The 20,519-nt window shown below is 36.7% G+C and overlaps 1 protein-coding gene and 1 non-coding gene across 2 annotated transcripts; one reads left to right on the top strand and one right to left on the bottom strand.

Annotated features, from left to right (window-relative positions):
* Positions 1–603: 603 nt before the first annotated feature.
* On the top strand, positions 604–17,389 carry Smp_212170 (hypothetical protein; the record flags this gene model as incomplete). The annotated part of the gene is made up of 10 exons (XM_018795512.1): positions 604–639; positions 670–1,119; positions 1,154–1,357; positions 2,983–3,143; positions 5,688–5,770; positions 10,308–10,474; positions 11,612–11,832; positions 13,587–14,096; positions 15,690–16,317; positions 17,030–17,389. The coding sequence occupies 10 exons, from the start codon at positions 604–606 to the stop codon at positions 17,387–17,389; spliced, it is 2,820 nt and encodes a 939-aa protein (XP_018649817.1).
* Positions 17,390–17,649: 260 nt separating this feature from the next.
* On the bottom strand, positions 17,650–17,730 carry Smp_tRNA_01990_Ser_GCT.1.1. Its single transcript has one exon. It is a non-coding gene (tRNA).
* Between the last annotated feature and the right edge of the window lie 2,789 nt (positions 17,731–20,519).

Here is a 20,519-nt window from a genome sequence, read left to right as displayed (position 1 = left end):
CAAAATCTCAAGTACGCTTTCAATTCTTCTCATGAGAGTCGCCTCCATTCGGAATGCTCTCTCAGCCTTATTGACCACAACATCATCGGTTTATAGTAATATGAGAAGACTTGACATTCACATGCTCATCCATGGATTACCATACCCCTCCTAGGCAAGCTGTGTCTGATGAATGTCTCGCTAATCATCACGGTTATAGCTACCACATACCAGTAACTACTTTCTATCACTCACGTTGTCATCTCAATCCCCCTCTTATTTGTTATTTTTGAAAAAAAGTTTAAATTATCACATTAATAATTTACATCGCAAACAAACAAACTCCTGCCTGAGAATGTGATAGCTATTGGTACCCAGAATCCTTACTGATGAGGGACAAACGCATTAACTCAAACTACAAGATATAAAAATCCACAAATAACCACTGACTAGAATTAGTGCAGTTGAGTGGTCAGACTGCCGCTCACTGGACATAATCAAATACCCGTAACAGTACCGAAACAACAAATAGCGAAGGCAAAGAAATGAACTGGTTAACCAAGATATTGGTTATCGGTTTTCACACCGCGGTTTGCTTAGTATATACGCTACTTGATGGACTAAATGGAAGCTGTAAGAGTTAGAAAGCCTAAGTTAAAGGTTTGATGTGATTTAATAAGTTACTTTTAGACTGATGAAATTATCTCTCGATTAGAATCAATTATAGTACCTGACGATGCTCTTCCAGTTGAAGATGAGGTCTTTACCAGTCCTCAGCTAACAGTTTCTGAACCCCAAATTTTATCAAGATGTGAGGATAACACAGTTCCATCAACTTTTCATTCCAATGAGGGTTCGGCTCCTAAAGATTTAAACCGTCTCTATCCTCCTCTGGATGGACATTTCGCAACCGATGTAGAAGGAAATCAATCAGCTGATCATGAAGCTGAATCGGTTGTTGAAGATATTCAACAAAGCAAAGTTGAAGCTTCTGCACCAGACTTGTTCATGAACTCATCTGTCGAAGGAGATTTGTTATTTGATAGTTTCCCCCCTTCGCTTAGCTCGGAACATCTGAGGAACTTGTATATAAACCGTTCACTTGACCTGTTGAATGAAACAGAAAATAGTTTCCTAAAAGTACAGTCTTCTTTAAATTTTATAAACCTTTCAGAACTCCGAGTTTGAACTACTGACAGTCCCGAATTCAAGTGGATTCAATATACCCGATGACCCATTTTACCTACTTCTTTGTAAATATGCCGATAATTGGGGAAAATGGTTACAGGCACTTAAACGTCTGAGCAAGGTGCTTAAAGAATCGTCTGGAATGGAAATGTCAGCCTGGAAAGTGATGAAACACACCAACAGTGTAGACGTTAGTGTTTATTAGAATTTGTTCAGTGTTATCATGATCTAAATAACACGGTTCAACGTAATGTATTTCAATATTATTTTTAGATATATAAGTGTAATAATTCATAAAAATAGCCAATGGTTTTGTTTATCGCCTAACCTTTAAAGTCTCTCTGCAGTTGCTTGAAACTAGTGTTTGTCCGGTATTTCATTTTATTTTATTTATACACATAAATATTGGTACAAGGAAGCACCACATACATATGCGCCGCACAAATCAAATGAGATTTGTGTGAGGGTTGTGATACTGCTGAGGTGCCCAAACTGAAGCAGGTGGTTTTCTTAGGGGGCCACACCCGGAGCCTTCGACCTAAAGGTCTGATCCACAAGGCAGTGGAGCATCGTGAGGCGATGCAGTCCCATGGTAGCCGGTGACCAACAATTGGTTCATACGCCATTCGTTCCTTCAGGATACTGGAGCCCATGTGCACCATTGGTTTTGAATCAGGGTTTTCCAACTCCCCTAGGTGGACTTTCCGTGTCCACCAACCCGGTTAAAGCGCCGAACATTCGCTTTTCGTCCTCTCAATTTCGTAAACAACAGTAATGCCACGAGAAGGCAGTGAGTAGGACTTGTGTGGCAGAGGCTATATTACGCATGGCCATGTGAGAGTATTGCGAGAGGGAGAGCAGACTCTCCCCACTCTCGACCATACCAGGACATTTGGGGGGTCTGGTATCAGGACTGTTAAAGTTCGCTACAGAGCTCCTTCACCTTTATTCGCCTTTAAGATTACATAAAAATTTTATTATTAGTTCGAGACACCAAGTCAATAATGAAGAGTGGTTATCTCCTTTGAAATCTACGTTTGTTGCACGAATCGGAAATTATTATATCAATAAGTCATCTCGGTCTTCTAATATAAGTCCATACTAAGCCATCAGTTCGAACCTCCCAGAAGGTACATCTGGGTCTTATCCTCCTTTCACATCATTTTTCAACTTTTTTCAAATCGGCAGCTTTCTTCTGCACATATACTGTGGACGTAAGTAATAAGAAATAGTTGGAAGAACTAGTTTCTAATATGTTCATGAACTAGAATGTAACAAATCTTTGATAATAAAAGTTCATCATTATGCTCACTGAAACCCTGCAAGATCTGGATGCAATCCATCTAGAGATTCAGACACGGAAGTGCCAATTAATTCATTCATTCCTGCTATACCTTTCACTAACCAGTAATACTAAGTATTGCATTCTAACTTAATCAATGTCCTTTATGAATAAGTTGACAGCAAGCAACTCAAAACTTACTACTCAACTTTCTGTCAGAATTTGAAAACTAGTTGTCACTATATTTTCCAGCTGAGAGCTTCAGTGTAGAGCTTGTAATCTAAATGTATATGAACGACTATAAAGGTGTCAAGCTTCGACCCATTTATTTCTGCTGAAGAGGTTAATATTATTTGTCTTGGTAACTTTAATTGCTGTTTTATCCCACGGACGAGCCGGTCAATCACTTATTCGTGCATGATTTAATCTGTTTAGCACTCCAGCTGATGTGTTGGCATTGTAATTCGAGTGAAATGGTTTTTGTATATTTTTGACTTCGTATTTTAGTCAGTCGAATGTTTCTCTGTTTACAGAGTAAATGTCAAGACAAGAGGACAGTTTGTCTGAAATACGAGTATGAAAAAGCCACATTGATTCAGTCTGTACTCAGTGAATTAAAAGAGACAAGTGAAGTGTCGCATTGGATTATTTTCGAAGAAATTCCCCTTATTGCGTACAAACTAGTTCAATGCAGGTGAGCGTCTTTGGGGGATATATTAGTAGAGGTTCTGATCAATAAGATGATAGCAGCTCAATGGTTTTTCTGACCAACCTTTTTAAAACGTTTAATTTTATTAGTGTACTGCTTATCTCTCGCTTCTAATTCATTAAATTAAATGGTCTCCAACACTATGGTAGCAAACAATCCTCTGTTATTTCGTGTCATCCTTCTTAACAGGATTCATTTGTTGTCAAAGGTCAAGCTAAAGATTAGAACACGTCATAAAATACCGTCTGATGACTCACCCTTGATGTGTTTTTACTGAGTTTGGCCTATACACCTCAATGATGGAGATTCAAATCTTACAGATAACACACTTTCCATTGATACTAGCACTGTGTCTGCTTTGGTGTTCATCGTTATAATTCAATCTTGCCATCTTGATGTGTTGTAGCAACTTAGACTGTTGCTCATACGCCGGGTCTTAAGTCTCTTATGACTTTCTGATTAACCACATATCTAAGTGAATTAGTTAACTTTTCACTTTTAAAGAGCATATTATTTATTGCATTTCAGTAATGTTTCTCCCATGAAATATTCGTTTGTTGCAGAACAGTAGACCACTTTTGTATTACAGACTAATAATCAATTATTTGATACCAGTCAATTTTTCTACACCAACCACCGTCATATTTCTTAGTCCTCAGTGCTATCTAAATTCCTTTGACCATAGTTACAGTGTAACTATAGTTTAGGATGGTTGGAACTAGTTAACTTTGCATTGAGCTCCCTGTGTGTTAGTGTTTTTTTACTTCAATTAGGTCTTATTGGCGATTGGTTACAAATACAAACTTGTTTATAGAGGTCCATTCTGATTCCCTACAACTATCATTACAAAGATTTGGAGTATTCTAGTTAACTGTCTGGTGTAAACATGAACCGAAAATCCAAAAATAGTATATTTAACTTTTGTTAGGAAGTTCACGGCCGAATAAATTACTTTTCCATGTGGTCTTCCATAAAAAGCACAAGCAATTAATGATGTACTATATTATTGAGTATTTCACTTTTCAATCTATATCTTCCAATTAATCTAATACTTTGCTTAGGTGTAAGTTGGTTTTTTTAATCAATGTTGTTTTATATGTCACCGGGAAATGTGAAAGGACATTTTGTAGCCCGGGATCTGACTTCAGTTAGGTCGTATGAATGATTGCTGTCGAAATATATACATGTTCTTGGGTGATGAGTGGTGCAGCATGCAGTTATACATGTGGACGAATAGATAAGATGAACGTAATCATTGCTTATCAGCTAGTAGAGTTAGAGGCAACCGCAGACATACTAGGAGGCAATATAGAAATTAAAAAAATGTGTGGTATGATAACATAAAAATGACCTCAACTAAATGGATGAGTGTAATAATAGGCCAAAAATGACATGTGAAAAAATGAAACGAACTCACTTAAAGCAGGAAAACTTCAAGTTATTGAATGATAAAAATAGTCCAGTGAGTTTCGAATGTCATAACGTGGAGTGTCCATAAAATTATAATTTGTTCGGTGAGTGATATGATTACGAAAATGTCATAATTTAATATCAGCACGAACAAAAATAATAATTCCACGTTAGGTGATAATGTGACATTAATGTGGTAATTATACTATGATAATTATTGGAATCATAATGGAACGATCCGCCAGATGGATCAATGAGAAGAGTTGACGTGAGGACAAAGTATCGATAAGGTAATACAATTTGAGCATGTCCGTGTTGTGCTGCACAGGCTTTGCTGAGTACGTTAGATTAGAGGTTGAGCTGGCTTCGCTGAGTTTGTTCTCCGAGAGTGCAGAAGTTTCTTCATTGACGTAGCTTGGTGCGTTAGGTTCGCCGTCGTCGGCGGGCTTACCGATCCATGAGAGCCCTTCATTTTGACGTCGTTTAGATCGGATGATGTTGTCGACGAGCTCACCATTTTAGTGACCCGAGATCTGACTCCACTTAGGTCATATGATTTATTATTATTGAAATATACATGTCGCCAATCCTCGTATATTATTATCGACTCAACTTGCGTTGGTGAGTAACGGGATTAAAATAAGTCAAATACGGGAATGGGATTTTGAATATGTATATTTCAATAACATTCATACGATCTAATAGGAGTCAGATATAAGGCTACTAAATACAAAATCGTAGCATTTTGTCTATTTTGTTGTGATGTAATTCGAAATCGTTTTCAGTTAGCTGTATCCATTTTTCAAATCGTGAACTTAATATGATTCCACATTATTATTCATCCTTTGGTAGTATTCATTACTTCTGAACTTTACTTTTTATGTTTAACTTTCCACTAAAGTTAATATTATTCCTCCCTCTCTATTTCTCATCTTGTTAATTTCTTCTTTCAGTATGCTATTGTAAAATTTAATAACATGAATCGATTTATATTAATGCAACTGACATCTCATAAACGATAGAAAAAAATTTTGAGTTCAGTAAATTTGAGATTTTTTAAAATTTGAACTTATTCAGTTTATTATGGTACTCAGGATATTGATTTTATTCTATTCATAGAAATCGTATTGAAGAGTATTTAGCAAACATTTTAACACAATGTTCAATTTATGAGAATTTGACTTCATCACAACCGGGAATATGTGAGTTTAAGTAAGACTGATATTGTTTTACACATATTATATCTCAGAAATCATATGTTTTGAAATATTCAATTATTCACTATGATAATAAAATTTCTTATCAAATTGACAGAACAGATTCATACAACCTATACTGTTAAATGATGCGAACTAGCACTAACTTATTGCCTAAATCACTCAAGCTTCTACTACTGAGTCGCAAGTTTGAAACCCATATCAACTATTTTGGTTTGAGAAACTGTATAATATTACTAGTCCACGAATAAATTCCTGTTTAAAAATATAATACATGACTATGTACCCGATAAATGAGTTGCATTAACTTAACTTACCGGTAACCGACAACTGTAGTCATGAAAACGTACAACTGATTCAAACTGAATAGATCTAACATTTATCAATGACATTGGTTGTTTATTTCCTATGTTATTGTTATAACTTGTGGCCTTCTGGATGCCTTGTTAATGCATAACGTGATAATACCGCTAATTAGAGAGTAGTGAATTATCGATCAGATCAGTGACACACGAAACCCATACGAGCAGTGTAGAGTACTTGTCGGTCCTGCTTTCTGCCTAGCCCTGCCATTTAAGTCCAGAACACCAATAACAGCCTCTGCAATAAGAATCATAATATTTCAAACACACTGAGTTTATATACCAATCAAACAGAGCACATCGTACCATAAAATAGGAAACAACATTTGTACAAGATTCAGCTAAATTTCGCTGTGAATAAGGGAGATAGTAAATGATAGACAGGGCATAATTCAGGAATGGTAAATCATATAACAATAGTTTATAGGTCAAAACAAAGCTCATAATAAGGAGAACATGAATATGAATAGTTTAGTTATTAAGCAATTATACGATAAAAATATACGTATAGTATTGGTTCATAAATGGATCTCAAAAGTTACCATTCAATATTCTTATCGGGACACAACAGTTATTCAGCTTTGTCGCTTCTGGTTACACTACTTTGCATAAACTATCAAAACATTAAAGATTGATTAAACTTCACTTACTTAATTACGCATGCTATCCCCGATGGAGCATAGGCCGCCGACCAACATTCTCTAACCCACTCTGCCCTGGGCCTTCCTTTCTAGTTCTCTCCAGTTGTTGTTCATTTTTTTCATATCTGTTCCCATTTCTCAGCGTAATGATTTCTCTGGTCTTCCTCTTCTCCCTTGGCATTGAGGATTCCATGTGAGGGTTTGCCTTGTGACGCAGTTGGGTGCTTTCTTCAATGTGTGTCTTATCCACTCCCAGCGCTTCTTCCTGGTTTCTTCCTCCGCTAGAATTTGGTTTGTTCTCTCTCACAGCAACTTGTTGCTGATGGTGTCTGGTCAATGAATCCGAAGTATCTTGCGTAGACAACTGGTAATAAACACTTGTATCTTCTGGATAATGACTTTCGTAGTTCTCCAAGTTTCCTCCCCACACAGTAGAACTGTCTTGACATTTGTATTGACTTTGGTGTTGGTTGACAATTATTTTGAGTTTCAGATGTTCTTCGGTTGTAAATATGCTGCTCTTGCTTTGCTGATCCGCGTCTTCACATCTGCATCAGATCCACCGTGTTCATCAATGATGATGCCCAGATATGTAAAGGCTTCCACATCCCCCAAAGCTTCTCCGTCAAGTGTGATTTGATTGGTGCATTTTCTGTTGCATCAGATAATCTTCATTTTCCCTTCGTGTATGTTGAGACCTACTGCTGCTGAGGCTGCTGCTACACTGGTCGTCTTCTCCTGCATTTGTTGTTGCGTGTGCGATGGAAGAGCCAGATCATCTGCAGCATCTAGGTCGTCCAGCTGAATCCTAGCTGTCCACTATATCCGATGCTTCCATCCAGATGTTGACGTCTTCATAATCCAGTCGATCACCAGGAGGAAGAGAAAGGGTGAGGCTAAGCAACTTTGCATGACGCCGGTCTTTACTTCGAACGAGTCAGTGAGCTGTCCTCCATGCACGATTTTGCGGTTTAATCCATCATAGGAATTCCGTATGATAACGACTATCTTCTCAGGCACGCTGTAGTGTCGAAGAAGCCTTCATAGTGTTGTCCTGTCTATGCTACCAAACGATTTCTCGTAGTCAATGAAGTTGGTGTTGAGTGATGAATTCCATTCAATTGATTGTTCCACAATGGTCCTTAGTGTTGCGATTTGGTCAATACACGATCCAACCTGTTGGTTTCGAAGTTGGGCGTCTACGGAGTCCTTCATTCTATTTAACAACACTCTGATGAAGACCTTTCTTGTATTAAGAGAAGACTGATGCCTCCATAATTCTCACACCTGCTGATATCGCCTTTCTTTGGTATTTTGATTAGGTGTCCTTCTTTCCAGTGTGTTGGTACTTGTTCTTATTCCCAAATCTTTCTGAAAAGAATATGGAGTATCTTTGCAGTTGCTGCTACATCTGCTGTCAGTGCTTCTGCTGGAATGTTGTCTGGTCCCGCTGCTTTGCCGCTCTTGATTTGTCTGATGGTCATGCTGATCTCTTCGATTGTTGGTGGGCCAACATTGATTGGGAGGTCCGTGGGTGCTGCTTCGATGTTGGGTGGGTTCAATGGGGCTGCTCGGTTTAAGATTTCTTTAAAAGTGCCCTACTCACCTGTTTTGCTGTCCTTCAATGTCGGTAATTACCTTGCCTTCCTTGCTTTTCACTGGTCGTTCTGGTTTACGATAATTTCCAGCGAGTTTGTTGTGTCCTACAATTGTCTCATTTTTTCTTTCTCTCGCAGCCTTTTCCGCCGTCGTTGCTTGATCTTCCACATATTTACGTTTTTCGGCTCTGCTGCTTCTCTTCACTTGCTTGTTTACTTCTGTATATTCAGCTTGTGCCTTGGCTTTCTCTGTTCTTGTTCGTGTGATATTGATCCTTTTTTCAATATGATTCAGTGTACCAACAGTGATCCATTCCTTGTGATGGTGCTTCTTGTGGCCCAGAACCTCCTGACATGTTGAAGTGATTGCCTCTTTTATCTCTTTCAGTTTCTCTCCATGGTAGTTCCCTCTCCAGTGAGTAGATTGTGAAAGTCCTGGAACCTGTTGCTGAGGGCTATCTTGAATTCGTTGAGTTTGTATTGATTAAACATATCATAAACTAATTCAAGGTATAATTTTCAAATTATCTTGGTCAAGAAAAATTAACTGTTTTCATATAAATCCATTCTAAAATCTTACTTTTGTTAGACCGCCCAAAATTGTATTAAGTAACCGCTTTTATTCATAATAAACATTCACTGCATAATGTATATACATTGGACATGAAGATTTAATCTGCAATTACTATGCTCAATTCGAGAAATCGTCATCTTTAATTTTATAGTACAGTTATGCTAGCGTGTATAAACTTGAATTTCTGATGCTTTTTTAATAGATTTCCAATCCATCGTTATAATTTGTTTATTTATTACTAGAAAAATCGTTTGTTATATTGAATTTCCTTGAGATTATATGTTCCAATGAAGTATAGATAATGTGTATTGAAAGACCGTGGAAGACAAGAAAGTACAATAGATGCGTTTTGTTTTAGTTTACGACTCTATATCACTTTCTATACACTATGTTAAACAAAGTCAAACCCACGCTATTCAAAGTTCAATACCATTCAGATAGTGGTTTTTGATTCTTTGTTTTGTTTTGATTAGTTTCCTTAAATTCGTGATTTAGCTGAGATATTATCAAATCAGTTTAGGTTCACTTGTGTACACTGAAACAGTCACAAAATACAGTGTAAATAAAATTAAGTGCTTAGGAATTCTTAATACCTTTTTTATTGACGTTAATTTGCGAGGATTAGTATCCTCGAGTTTTTCAATCCTTTCTATTAGAGCAAGATTGCTTGATTGACGTACACAATTCCATGTGACATGCAGAAATAACCTGAGACTCTACTTTTGTACTATTTGTATCTTTCAGTTTTATCACAATAACTAGGGATTTCTTTGTAGCACTCAAACTCAAGTTGAATTCTTTCCGAAGAAAACTGATTGACATATTAAGGTGAATTTTTCCGATGTTAAATAGAGCTGTGATCTGATGGCTTTATTATTCAGCTTTTATCATCCGGTTATTTGCCCGGACCCTCACCTTATTTTCCGGAGTTCAGGCAGCTTATCAGTATCATTCACTTTACCACATTCATGCTTTCATAGTCTGTATCATAAATTCTTCCTGAGTTACTAAATGATACTGTTTTTTGCCTCGAGATTTCGGTTATGTAACCATATTTCACAATAGCAGCCAGTTACTTGTAAAATCGACTAGATTGTGTTCACTCGACGTCGTATAATGTCGTCCTCGAAACATTTATTAACATAATTGGTTAACAACTACTCACGAGTTACAAATCCACCATTCTTTCTCAGTTTCTAGATTTTTAACTGACCTATCCTGGTGACATCCATTTAAGTTCACTTCCTTGCTTCTTATTCATTTGCAATAAGGTATTTCATTGTAAACTTTAGTAAAAATGGATAGTCTCATGTAAAATATAACTTAATTATTTTATGAATATTTCAGTAATCGGTTCAAAAGTTGACTCTACACATCTAGTTCAACTAAATGAAATGCGATCAACCTGCTCTATTCTCTTTGCTTGTTTGCGTCAATTTTGGTCAAATCAATATGCTGGTCGTACTCATGATCCGACATTTCTCAAACATTTATCAAATTGGTTAATTTTAACTGTAAGTTAACTAACTATAAATGTCTGATTGGCTTCATTTAAAATTATTTTTTGTTTAACAGGTTTTGGTTTTAAAAATTTCTTCCCAAGCCGAACATTATTTCGTGATAACTTATTTTCAATTACTAGGATCGGAATAATTATACATGTGATGTGAACGTGTATATGAAAGGTGCGAATGATCCACCAGGGTGCTTGGTACCTGTGTGGTTGCGCCACAGGATTGAGCTGTGCTATTCAGATTGTAGCTTTGAAGCCTATATGGTTTCTGATTCTTCTGTGAGGCGGGATTAAGCTATACTGCTCGGGTTATACCTGGGGGCGGTGTCTGGCTCTCCTGTCAAATAGGATTGAGCTGTACTATTTGGGTTGTCACGTGAAAGTCTGGATGGTGTCTGGTTCTCCTGAAAACCAATGCGAAATTACCCTGGCCCACAAGGGTATATTATATAACTATAACTAAACAAGATTTGAATACTATTTTAACAAACCGTGTATTGTTATTTATTTACCAAGTACAAGTTTATGTAACCGACTTTTGATTTGAATTTACATTTGGACCCTAGTGATATTGTTCTTGTAGATATGTTTATACGCGTGTGTCACTCGCTTGAATTATTCTTCTTTTGTTCCTACCAAATAAATTTACTTTGTAAGATGCCTGTTCGAGTAATTGGGGCTCAGAAAAAAGGGTGAATTATGGTATATGGGTTTCGTAAGTGAAGCTAAAGTTACCGTCTTTAGTCCAAGACAAATCAGGAAACGATTGATGAAAAATGACTGGCTAAAGTAATTTTGTAGGGGATTCATGCAATTCAACAAAAGACTCATCAAACTTAAGAAACACTAAAAAACCATCAGGTTGGTTGACTTCACATATCATAACTATGGACTATATAGTTTCGATCAATTCATTTTGAAGTCACTCACTAGTGAACACAATTTTATGAATTATACTTTAATTCTTCAACTGATTGCCACTTTTAGTGAAAATTACTCATGAAAACTTAACTCATTATAAATACACTATAATTTACACTATATCTCAAATCGAAATAAACCTAGCACGTCTAAATAATTGTTTATAGCTTGATTTGTTTTGATAAAATGTGTTATTTTTCACATGATTTTTTCATAGGCTGGTGTAACTGTTCGTGCTTGTAGACCGGAAGATCACATATTTATTTTAATGCAATTATTACGTTTACCATCGCAATTAATCAAGTTATTCACATGTTTACTACAACCTCCAGATCCAATTATTGCTTGGGAAAGAACTAAAAATCTTGTAGAATTTTTAAATCAACCAGAAGTTGAACTTATACTGACATTATTTGCAATTTGTTTACGTCCTGTCCGGTAAGTTGAGACACTCAGTGACCTATACAACTTGAATATTGTCACATGCCATATCGATGTTCGGCATTGTGTGTTTGCCTACAATAATAATATTGTACTAGGTGGCACGATCTAGAAATACTGGCTTCGGCGACTTGGATATATGATACGACTTCCATATTGTTCATTATTTGCTGATGCTTTTAAGAGCTTGGAAAATCTGAAAGGTTGGTTTATCAGATCGTATCTTATTGATCAGCTCTTAGAGCACTAAGAATATTTTGGAAGTACTCTGGATTTTTGTTTCATGAGTTTACTGGTCCCGCGCCAAGCATGTTCACATATTGGAAGGATTTATTCACTAAACTTCACGTTCTCCCCGACTATGAATTGGTATATCCTGCTTGTATTAAGTTTATGTACGAATATAAACTGTTGACCATGTCGTTGTGAAGTTAATATTCCACGACTTAAATTTTAGTAGATGGTGTTGTAATTATCCCATTTACCTAAGATAATCAACATTCGAAATTGCTATTGGTTATACGATCATAGTAAAACAAAATAGTATTGAAAATTCGACATTAGTTTGTGACTACTGAACAACACTACCTACTCACCTCTGACTGAAATCGAAACTAAAATCTTCACATCTTGTTAGATAAACGATGAGCCTAAACCATTATTTTTAAATTCCCCGGTCAAACTATCCCAATTTCAGTTTTGAGCATTGATCTATGAACAATATCGGTTTTTTCTGTCCCCACACATTTTTTCACTCTAATCCTCAACTTTATGATAGAATATCAACAAAATATCTATTTTATCCTTAATTACCATTCAGTTGTTGTTTGGTATACTTATTTCGAAAATTAGTCAATTTATACGCGACATAAAGATAGCGTCACGTTGCCCCGAATGCCTTGGTACGGCTGAGGGTGGGGAGAGTCTGCTCTCCCTCTCGAAATGCTCTCACATGGTCACGTGTATACAGCCACTTCCAGGGAAGTCCTACTCACTATCTTCTCGTAGTGGGGGTTTTGTCTATGAAATTGAGAGGACGAAAAGCGAATGTCCGGCGCTTTAACCGGGTTAGTTGACACAGAGGGTCCACCTAGGGGATTTAGAAAACCTTGATTCTAAACCATTGATGCATATGGGCTCCAGGATTATGAGGGGAGAAAAAGCATATTGTTGGTCACCGACAACCATTGTACTGCATCTCTTGATGTTGCTCCACTGTCTTGTGGATTAGACCTCTAAGTCAAAGGCTCCGGGTGTGGCACCCTAAGAAAACCATCTGTTCCATCTATAGGCACCCGGACGGTATCACAGCCCTCACACAAATCAATGATAACTACTCCTGGCCTCATTGTTATTGTGTAGTGCATATGTATTTGGTATCCCCTTGTACCAATGTTTATGTGTTCAAGTAAATAATAAATTTAGTCAATTTAATTTTACTCCTTTTCATCAATGATGTAATGAATAAACACTCGGTTGTTGGTTCTTGGACTTTAACACACGTCCACCTACTTTATTTTAAACAGCGAATTAGTAAAACTAGATCACAAGAACTTCGTGGCTCAAAGCTGAGGAAATGCAATCAAAGTTAATCATGGAGTTACTGTTGTGTTTCATGCTATCTCTATTTAAATCATATTGAAATAGTGGAACTCTTCTATATATTCGGTTTTATTTTTGTTTTCGCCAGGTCTCATTCAATATATTTAAACATCTGTACTTTTGCTTCTTTTATCTTTTTTAACATCTAGAGAACGCGCACGTTTTGTTACGCCTGTAAACATCGGATCATGTAAGGAGCAAATAAATTCATCAGTCAGTCAAAATGATACAATTTGGACAACGGTTGATTCAGCTGGTGAAAGCGATATAGAAGAACCCGAGGGCAGTGAAGTTAACAAGAAGAATAAAAGTTCCATCAGTACACAATATGATATTAGTAGTCTTTTGTCTGATTATGATCCTAATTTGGAATCATGTACATATTTAAATCCGAAGGATTTAAACTGTTTGCTTGGTCAGTTAAGAATTGAACGTGTTTTACAACTCTTAGCTTACGATTACATACCAAATTGTGAAAATGTTCAGTATTTTTCAGTTAATGAATCGGGATTTATGACTTCAATTGCATTTGCAGATCGTTTGCTTAGCCTAATTGAAGCATGTGAGAAAATCTATTCAGACTATGTTCTACCACCAGGTCCACAAACTCATTTAGGTTCATGGCGCTCGTTGGCTAAACGATTAGCACGTCTTATCAGGTTAGTTATTGCTAAACTATTATCATAACTATTTTCATAAGCAGTAATTTGATTACTAATACATCCTATTGTTTTTCATCTCTTTAATTTTAATTATTCGTCATTATCACCTTGACGTTTTGGATCAATTATTCACTCTTTTCTTACACTCGTCAAATGGACAATTATCTCTCACACATTTGATTTCAGCCCGTTATCCTTCTTCGAATTCTCGATCGTTATCCAACTTTTTTTGACATATGATATGATGTAATCGTTTTCACATTTTTCAATAGACTATTTTATTTTTGTCAGTTAGTTGTAAGTACGATTGCACAGCTTAGATCAATGATATCGTCAGAAAAAAACTTTCTTCGCCGAATTGTCGTTAACTTTTCTTCCATAACATCATGAGTTGCTTCCGTTTTTATCAACCTCTCTAAAGTCTACTTTGCTAAATACTCATATTAATTTGAAGTATGGTTTGTTTGGCAAACATTATGTTTATACTTCATTCACTAACGTCAATATGAACAGACCTAACACCATAATATTAGTATCGGAGTGAATATTAACTTCTATTAGGTTACGTATCTTAGTAGAAAGCACAGAAAATTTTTTTCACCTAATCATGCTCATTTGAAAAGCAGGTATATTATTTATGCTCATGAAATTCACTTTAAAGTTTGTTTTTTGGTAAATAGCAGCTAGTTTGTGGTGTTGGCTCTTTTTTACTGAAAGTATTTTATCTGACCCTAATTTTTCCAACAAATCCAATCAATTACAATAATAGATTTTTCTTATTTTCAATTCTGTTTGATTATACTCCACATTCACAATGTAGAGATAATAGGTATTGGTAATTCAATCTTATCATGTATAGATCTTATCAACCACGTTCAACCGAGCTTCTGTCAGTATTCTTATTTAGGGCAGTGTTGTTTCTTCAAGAATCGGATCAATTTATATTAGATGTAATGTTTAGCTCAATTAATCGACTTAGTTCATCAATGTTTTTAGTCTTGACAGATTTCTTTCCAATATGATTATTAACTTTGTACTGTGCTGTGTGGTTCAACACTAACTTTTTTAAGGGGCATGTTAAGTCTTGTTCCCTGAAAATTATCACTCGAACATCGACAAAACCTCACAAGGGGGTTTTGTGGAGATTTTAGTAATTTTATAGAGTTGAGATCATGAGTCAATTGAAGCTAGACCACCCTGGAAATCCTGGAAGCACTGCACGGCCGTTTCATCCTATTGTGGGACTCCTCAGCAGTGCGCATCCACGATCCCGTCTTACGAGATTCGAACCCAGGACCTACCAGCTGGATGCCGGCTCAGTGGTCTGTCGGTCAAGTGCTCTGGTGCGAGACTGGAAGGTCCTTGGTTCGAGTCTCGCGAGTGCGGGATCGTGTATGCGCACTGCTAAGGAGTCCCATGATAGGACGAAACGGCCGTCCAGTGCTTCCAGGTTTTCCTTGGTGGTTTAGCTTCAATTGACTCATGACCTTACCTATTTAAAATCGATAAAACCTAACTATGAATCAATTCTCACATTCATCCTACTGTTATTAATAATTTCTTTATTACTTTTTATCTTTAATTTTAAAGGTTATTACTTATATCAATTGGATTTCGTATACAAACTATTGTATATCAACAACAATATCACCATGTACAAAACTCCCAACAATTTACATTGATCTTATCACAATATGATTCATTGTGTATTCGTGCTGTGAATTGTTTATTATTATCTGGTAGTGGTCTGCCTGACGCTTATCAAAAAGCTGGTCAGCTTACATGTTGGCGTAATTTAGCATGCACGCTACCATTAGGCTTGACCATGGTTAAAACTAAAAAGGAATTATTTTATATTATTTTAAAGTCAATTTTACAAAATAATGACAAACATAATACTCATAATAACATTAATAAAGATTCTGTTTACACTTTGATGAAAGAATGTATCATGAATAATACCGATGATTTGGAAAATGTTTTACCTAATATGATATTGAGTAAATTACATCGTGTTTTATTATTAATGGGATTTAACGAGCTTGGTCTTTCAGTAGTGATTAATGTATTGGGTAAATTAGCCTCTTTGGAATGTCGTCCAAGAATGATATATAATAATAATATGCCTACAACGGAATCAGTGAATACATCGTATAGATATGAATTGCCTGGAGATGAAGTTTCACTAATCAAGTGTATTATGCGTATTATATTTGGGGTAAGCAAAATATTTGATAACTTTGAAGTCGTTCATTCATTTAAATATATATATATTGAGGGAACAAATGGCGTATGAACCAATTGTTGGTCACCGGCCGTCATTGGACTGCATCTTCTTACGTTGCTCCACTATATTGTGGATCAAACCTTTAAGTCGAAGGCTCCGGGTGTAGCCCCCTAAGAAACCATCTGTCCCGTTCAGACACCCGGACGGTATCACAGCCCTCACGCAAGTCGAATGATTTATGTGGCGCATATATATTCGGTGCCCCTTTGCACCAATATTTTTTGTGTTCAAATAAATAAATAAATTGCTTGAAAAATAGTGTGTAGCAGGTTTCCACCTAACTTTGCTTTATTTTAAGCATCTGGATTGTATCAATATTCATCACAAATTCAACTTATTTAGATTAATTTACTTGGTTCCCAGTCGAACTATGGTCATTAACATTTTTGATACCATACTTCGGCGCAAAACGAATTAAGTGTAACGTATTTCGGTCTAGTAACTTGATGATTCTAAAGCAAACGTGCGATTGAGCCTCCATTCCACTCCCTCACACACAGTACAACACGAAGTTGACTTTAGAAACCTGTACATAGTGAGTTATTATCAAATTAGTTTTTAAAAGAAAATAATAATACTTCTCAATGTGTTCATTTCTTTTTTCAGTTTAAAGCATAATATTGTAAAATTTTATTTATTTTAGTTATCTGTCTATCACAGACCAAACGATTTAATTAATCGAAAAGACAATCAAATTAACATTAAACATTCTACATCATCTTCTGATACTTCAGATTCTTCCATTTCTATTTTCTCATTATTGCCTATATCACCAAAATATGGATGTAAACAATTAATTGAAATATCAAATAAACACCCACAAATATGTTTACATTTACTTTTTGATCTTATTATTGAAAGTGCATTAGATTTAACAACAAATCCATTATTAACAATAAAACTACATGATAGAATAAGTCAATTGAATTTATACTTTAGTGATCAATACATGCGAGTGGAAGATGTAAGTTTATTTTTCTCATATATTTTAATAACAAAATGAGATAATAAGCAAAGATGAATAGTGGCTAGCAGTGGAATACAGTTTGACACGCGTTTCGTCCTATTTGGGACTCGTCAACTGGATGTACCTGATTCTCAGAGTTGATTTTCACTCTGGGACTCGAACACAGTACCTTTCGCTTCAAACGCCATCGCGTTATCCACTCGGCCACTGAGTCCTGATAGCCACTTGTTTGTGCAATGGCGTGCAGTTTAAATTTGCTTGGTATTGTACATCCAGCTGACGAGTCCCAAATGGGGCGACGGGGATGGGATTCGAACCCACGCGGGGAAACCCCAATGGATTAGCAATCCATTGCCTTAACCACTCGGCCACCCCGTCCCCAATTGTTACGTCTCGTCGATTGGACGCTATATTCGATTCCCTAAGCTAGTTCCGTAACCCCCGAGGTAGAACTATACAGCGACTTGAAGACGAGAGAAAAGGCACAAAGTGTGTGGGAAGCACTTAACTACAGGGTTCATTTATGTACAGAAAATATAGAGTTTTTATAGTATTTTAGAAGTCTTTGGGTTGTACTGAAAATTCCAGAATACTACTCAACATAGTCGCAGTGTAGTTATCAGCCAATCAGAATCTCTACATGTGACTTTTCATTTTCGCTATTTTAGTAACAACTTCTAATCAATCGCTGATTGGTTGAGATGCTCCTTGATGTTTCATGAGCTTGTCATGTCGATTGCGAGAAAAATGCAGGGTCATCCCAACACCTCCCTTTTTTTCTGAAGATTCGGGGTAGGTATCCAGACTGCATTTGCCGACTTTATCCTCCCCCACGAAACAATGTTGGATCCTCCTATCTCCAAATTACAATTAATATGACTTTATTTAGAACATATTTCTCGCATTGAATAGAGAATCCACTGGGAATGACTAGATGATAATGAACGATATTTGATTTTAGGTCATCGGAATTTGGCTCTTCTGGAACATTTCCATCAAATTCATTAAGATTTTCACTAGAGGGTATTAGATAACTGGGGGAATCAGCATCTAACAAAATTGCATTAGATTTTTTATCACCGTCTGATTCAGCCGACTTACTTTTCTCATCTTTATAAGAATTTTCATCAAAATTATGTGCATCATTACGCGAACCCATATCTGGTAAACTGACATGAGAAATCGGATACGAAGCTGGTTCACTATAAGCTTCTGTCTCCCAATGATTTCGAATTACATTTTTGGTTCACTTGGTTCATTTGGTTCACTGTACTGTTCCAGTTATTTTCTGGATGTGCTTCCTTCCAGTTTTCTTGACCAATATCATGTAAACCGTAGTTTAGTTCTGACTGAAGTTTGTCTTCAGAGATCGGCGGATTGAATGGTGCTTCATTTGACTCTGGACTCAGGGCTTTGTCTACGGAACCTTCTTTTTCTTGGTCATCTGATACTGTCACAGTTTCATGTGCATTTAGCAAGATATTTGTTGGGATGACCCTGTATTTTCTCGCAAGCGACATGACAAGCTCAGGAGTCATCAAGGGGCATTTCAACCAATCAGCGATTAATTAGAAGTTATGTGAAGTTATGTTACTAAAATAACAAAAATGGAAAAGTCACATGTGGAGATCCTGATTGGCTGATTAATACACTGCTACTATGTGTTTAGCAGTATTCTAGAACTTTCAGTAAAACTCAAGGACTCTTAAATTACTATAAAATCCCTATATTTTCTGTACATAAATGAACCCTGTAGTTAAGTGCTTCCCACACACTTTGTGCCTTTTCTCTCGTCTTCAAGTCGCTGTATAGTTCTACCTCGGGGATACGGAACTAGCTTAGGGAAGCGAATATAGCGTTCACAATCGGCCAGACGTAACAATATTGTCTTGCTCTGAACCGGCCAACTTACCAATTTTGCCTTTTCCATCAACTGTTGTAAACATCGTGAACGCCCCCAAATGCCCTGGTACGGCCGAGAGTGGGGAGAGTCCTCTCTTCCTCTCGAAATGCTCTCACATGGCCACGCGTATATAGCCCCTGCCACACAAGTCCTACTCACTGCCTTCTCGTGGCATTACTGTTGTTTACGAAATTGAGAGGACGAGAGCGAATGTCCGACACTTTAACCGGGTTGATGGACATGGAAAGTCCACCTAGGGGAGTCGGAAAACCCTGACTCCAAACCAACGGCGCACATGGGCTCCAGTATCCTGAGGGATCAAATGGCGTATGAATCAATCGTTGGTCACCGGCTACCATGGGACTGCATCTCCTCATGATGCTCCACTGCCTTTTGGACTAGACCTTCAGGTCAAAGGCTCCGGGTGTGGCCCCCTAAGAAAACCACCTGCTTCAGTTTGAGCACCTGGGCAGTATCACAGCCCCCACACAAATCGAATGAGATTTGTGAGGCGCATATTTATCTGGTGCTTCCTTGTATCAATATTTATGTGTTTAAATATTAATAAATAATAATCGTGAACGCGGGCAGTTGTCTCTTTACTTTTTTTGTAATCTGTATCAATGCAGAAGTAGCTGGTTTTTAACTTAGTATGTAGTGGCCTTTACACCTGTTATACCGCTTGAGGTCACCTTGATAAATTGACAGTAAAACACGAAGCATCAAAGTTAACAACTTGGCACTGAGGAACAAGGAGGAAAAATACGACCTAAACGATAATAATTTTGGAATAAAGTCAATTAATATGAGCAGATAAATAATCAATTTTTGGAATAACATATCCAAGATTTAATTGATGAAGAGCCAAAACATTGTTATGGTCAATTTTACGTCTCATCAGCTGAAGTATATCTACAAACACTGTTTATGTTTGATTCTATCCAAAATGTAACTACTCACTTAACTCACATTTCTAACTTCTCAAACAAAAGCATTTTTGAACATCTTATGTGAAAACACTTGCGAGATGCTTGGTTATTCGATTACCCTGGGAAGAAATCCACAAGCAGTTTATGTTTTCATATGTAAAATATTATATGATACTTTTATAATTATTTTATGAAGACATAGATTTACTCGACTATCTCACATACCCTACTACTTCCATTGTTAGTTATATACTGTATCGAAAAGACTTATTAGAACGTCCCAGTTTTTCTACCTTTAAAGTGTAAGATACTATCAGAGCATCTGAATAGCTAT

The sequence above is a fragment of the Schistosoma mansoni genome, chromosome 2 (genome assembly GCF_000237925.1).
Source record: "Schistosoma mansoni strain Puerto Rico chromosome 2, complete genome".
NCBI lineage: Eukaryota > Metazoa > Platyhelminthes > Trematoda > Strigeidida > Schistosomatidae > Schistosoma > Schistosoma mansoni.
The sequence above is the reverse complement of the archived record's forward strand: the minus strand, read 5'-3'. Positions and strand labels throughout refer to the sequence as shown.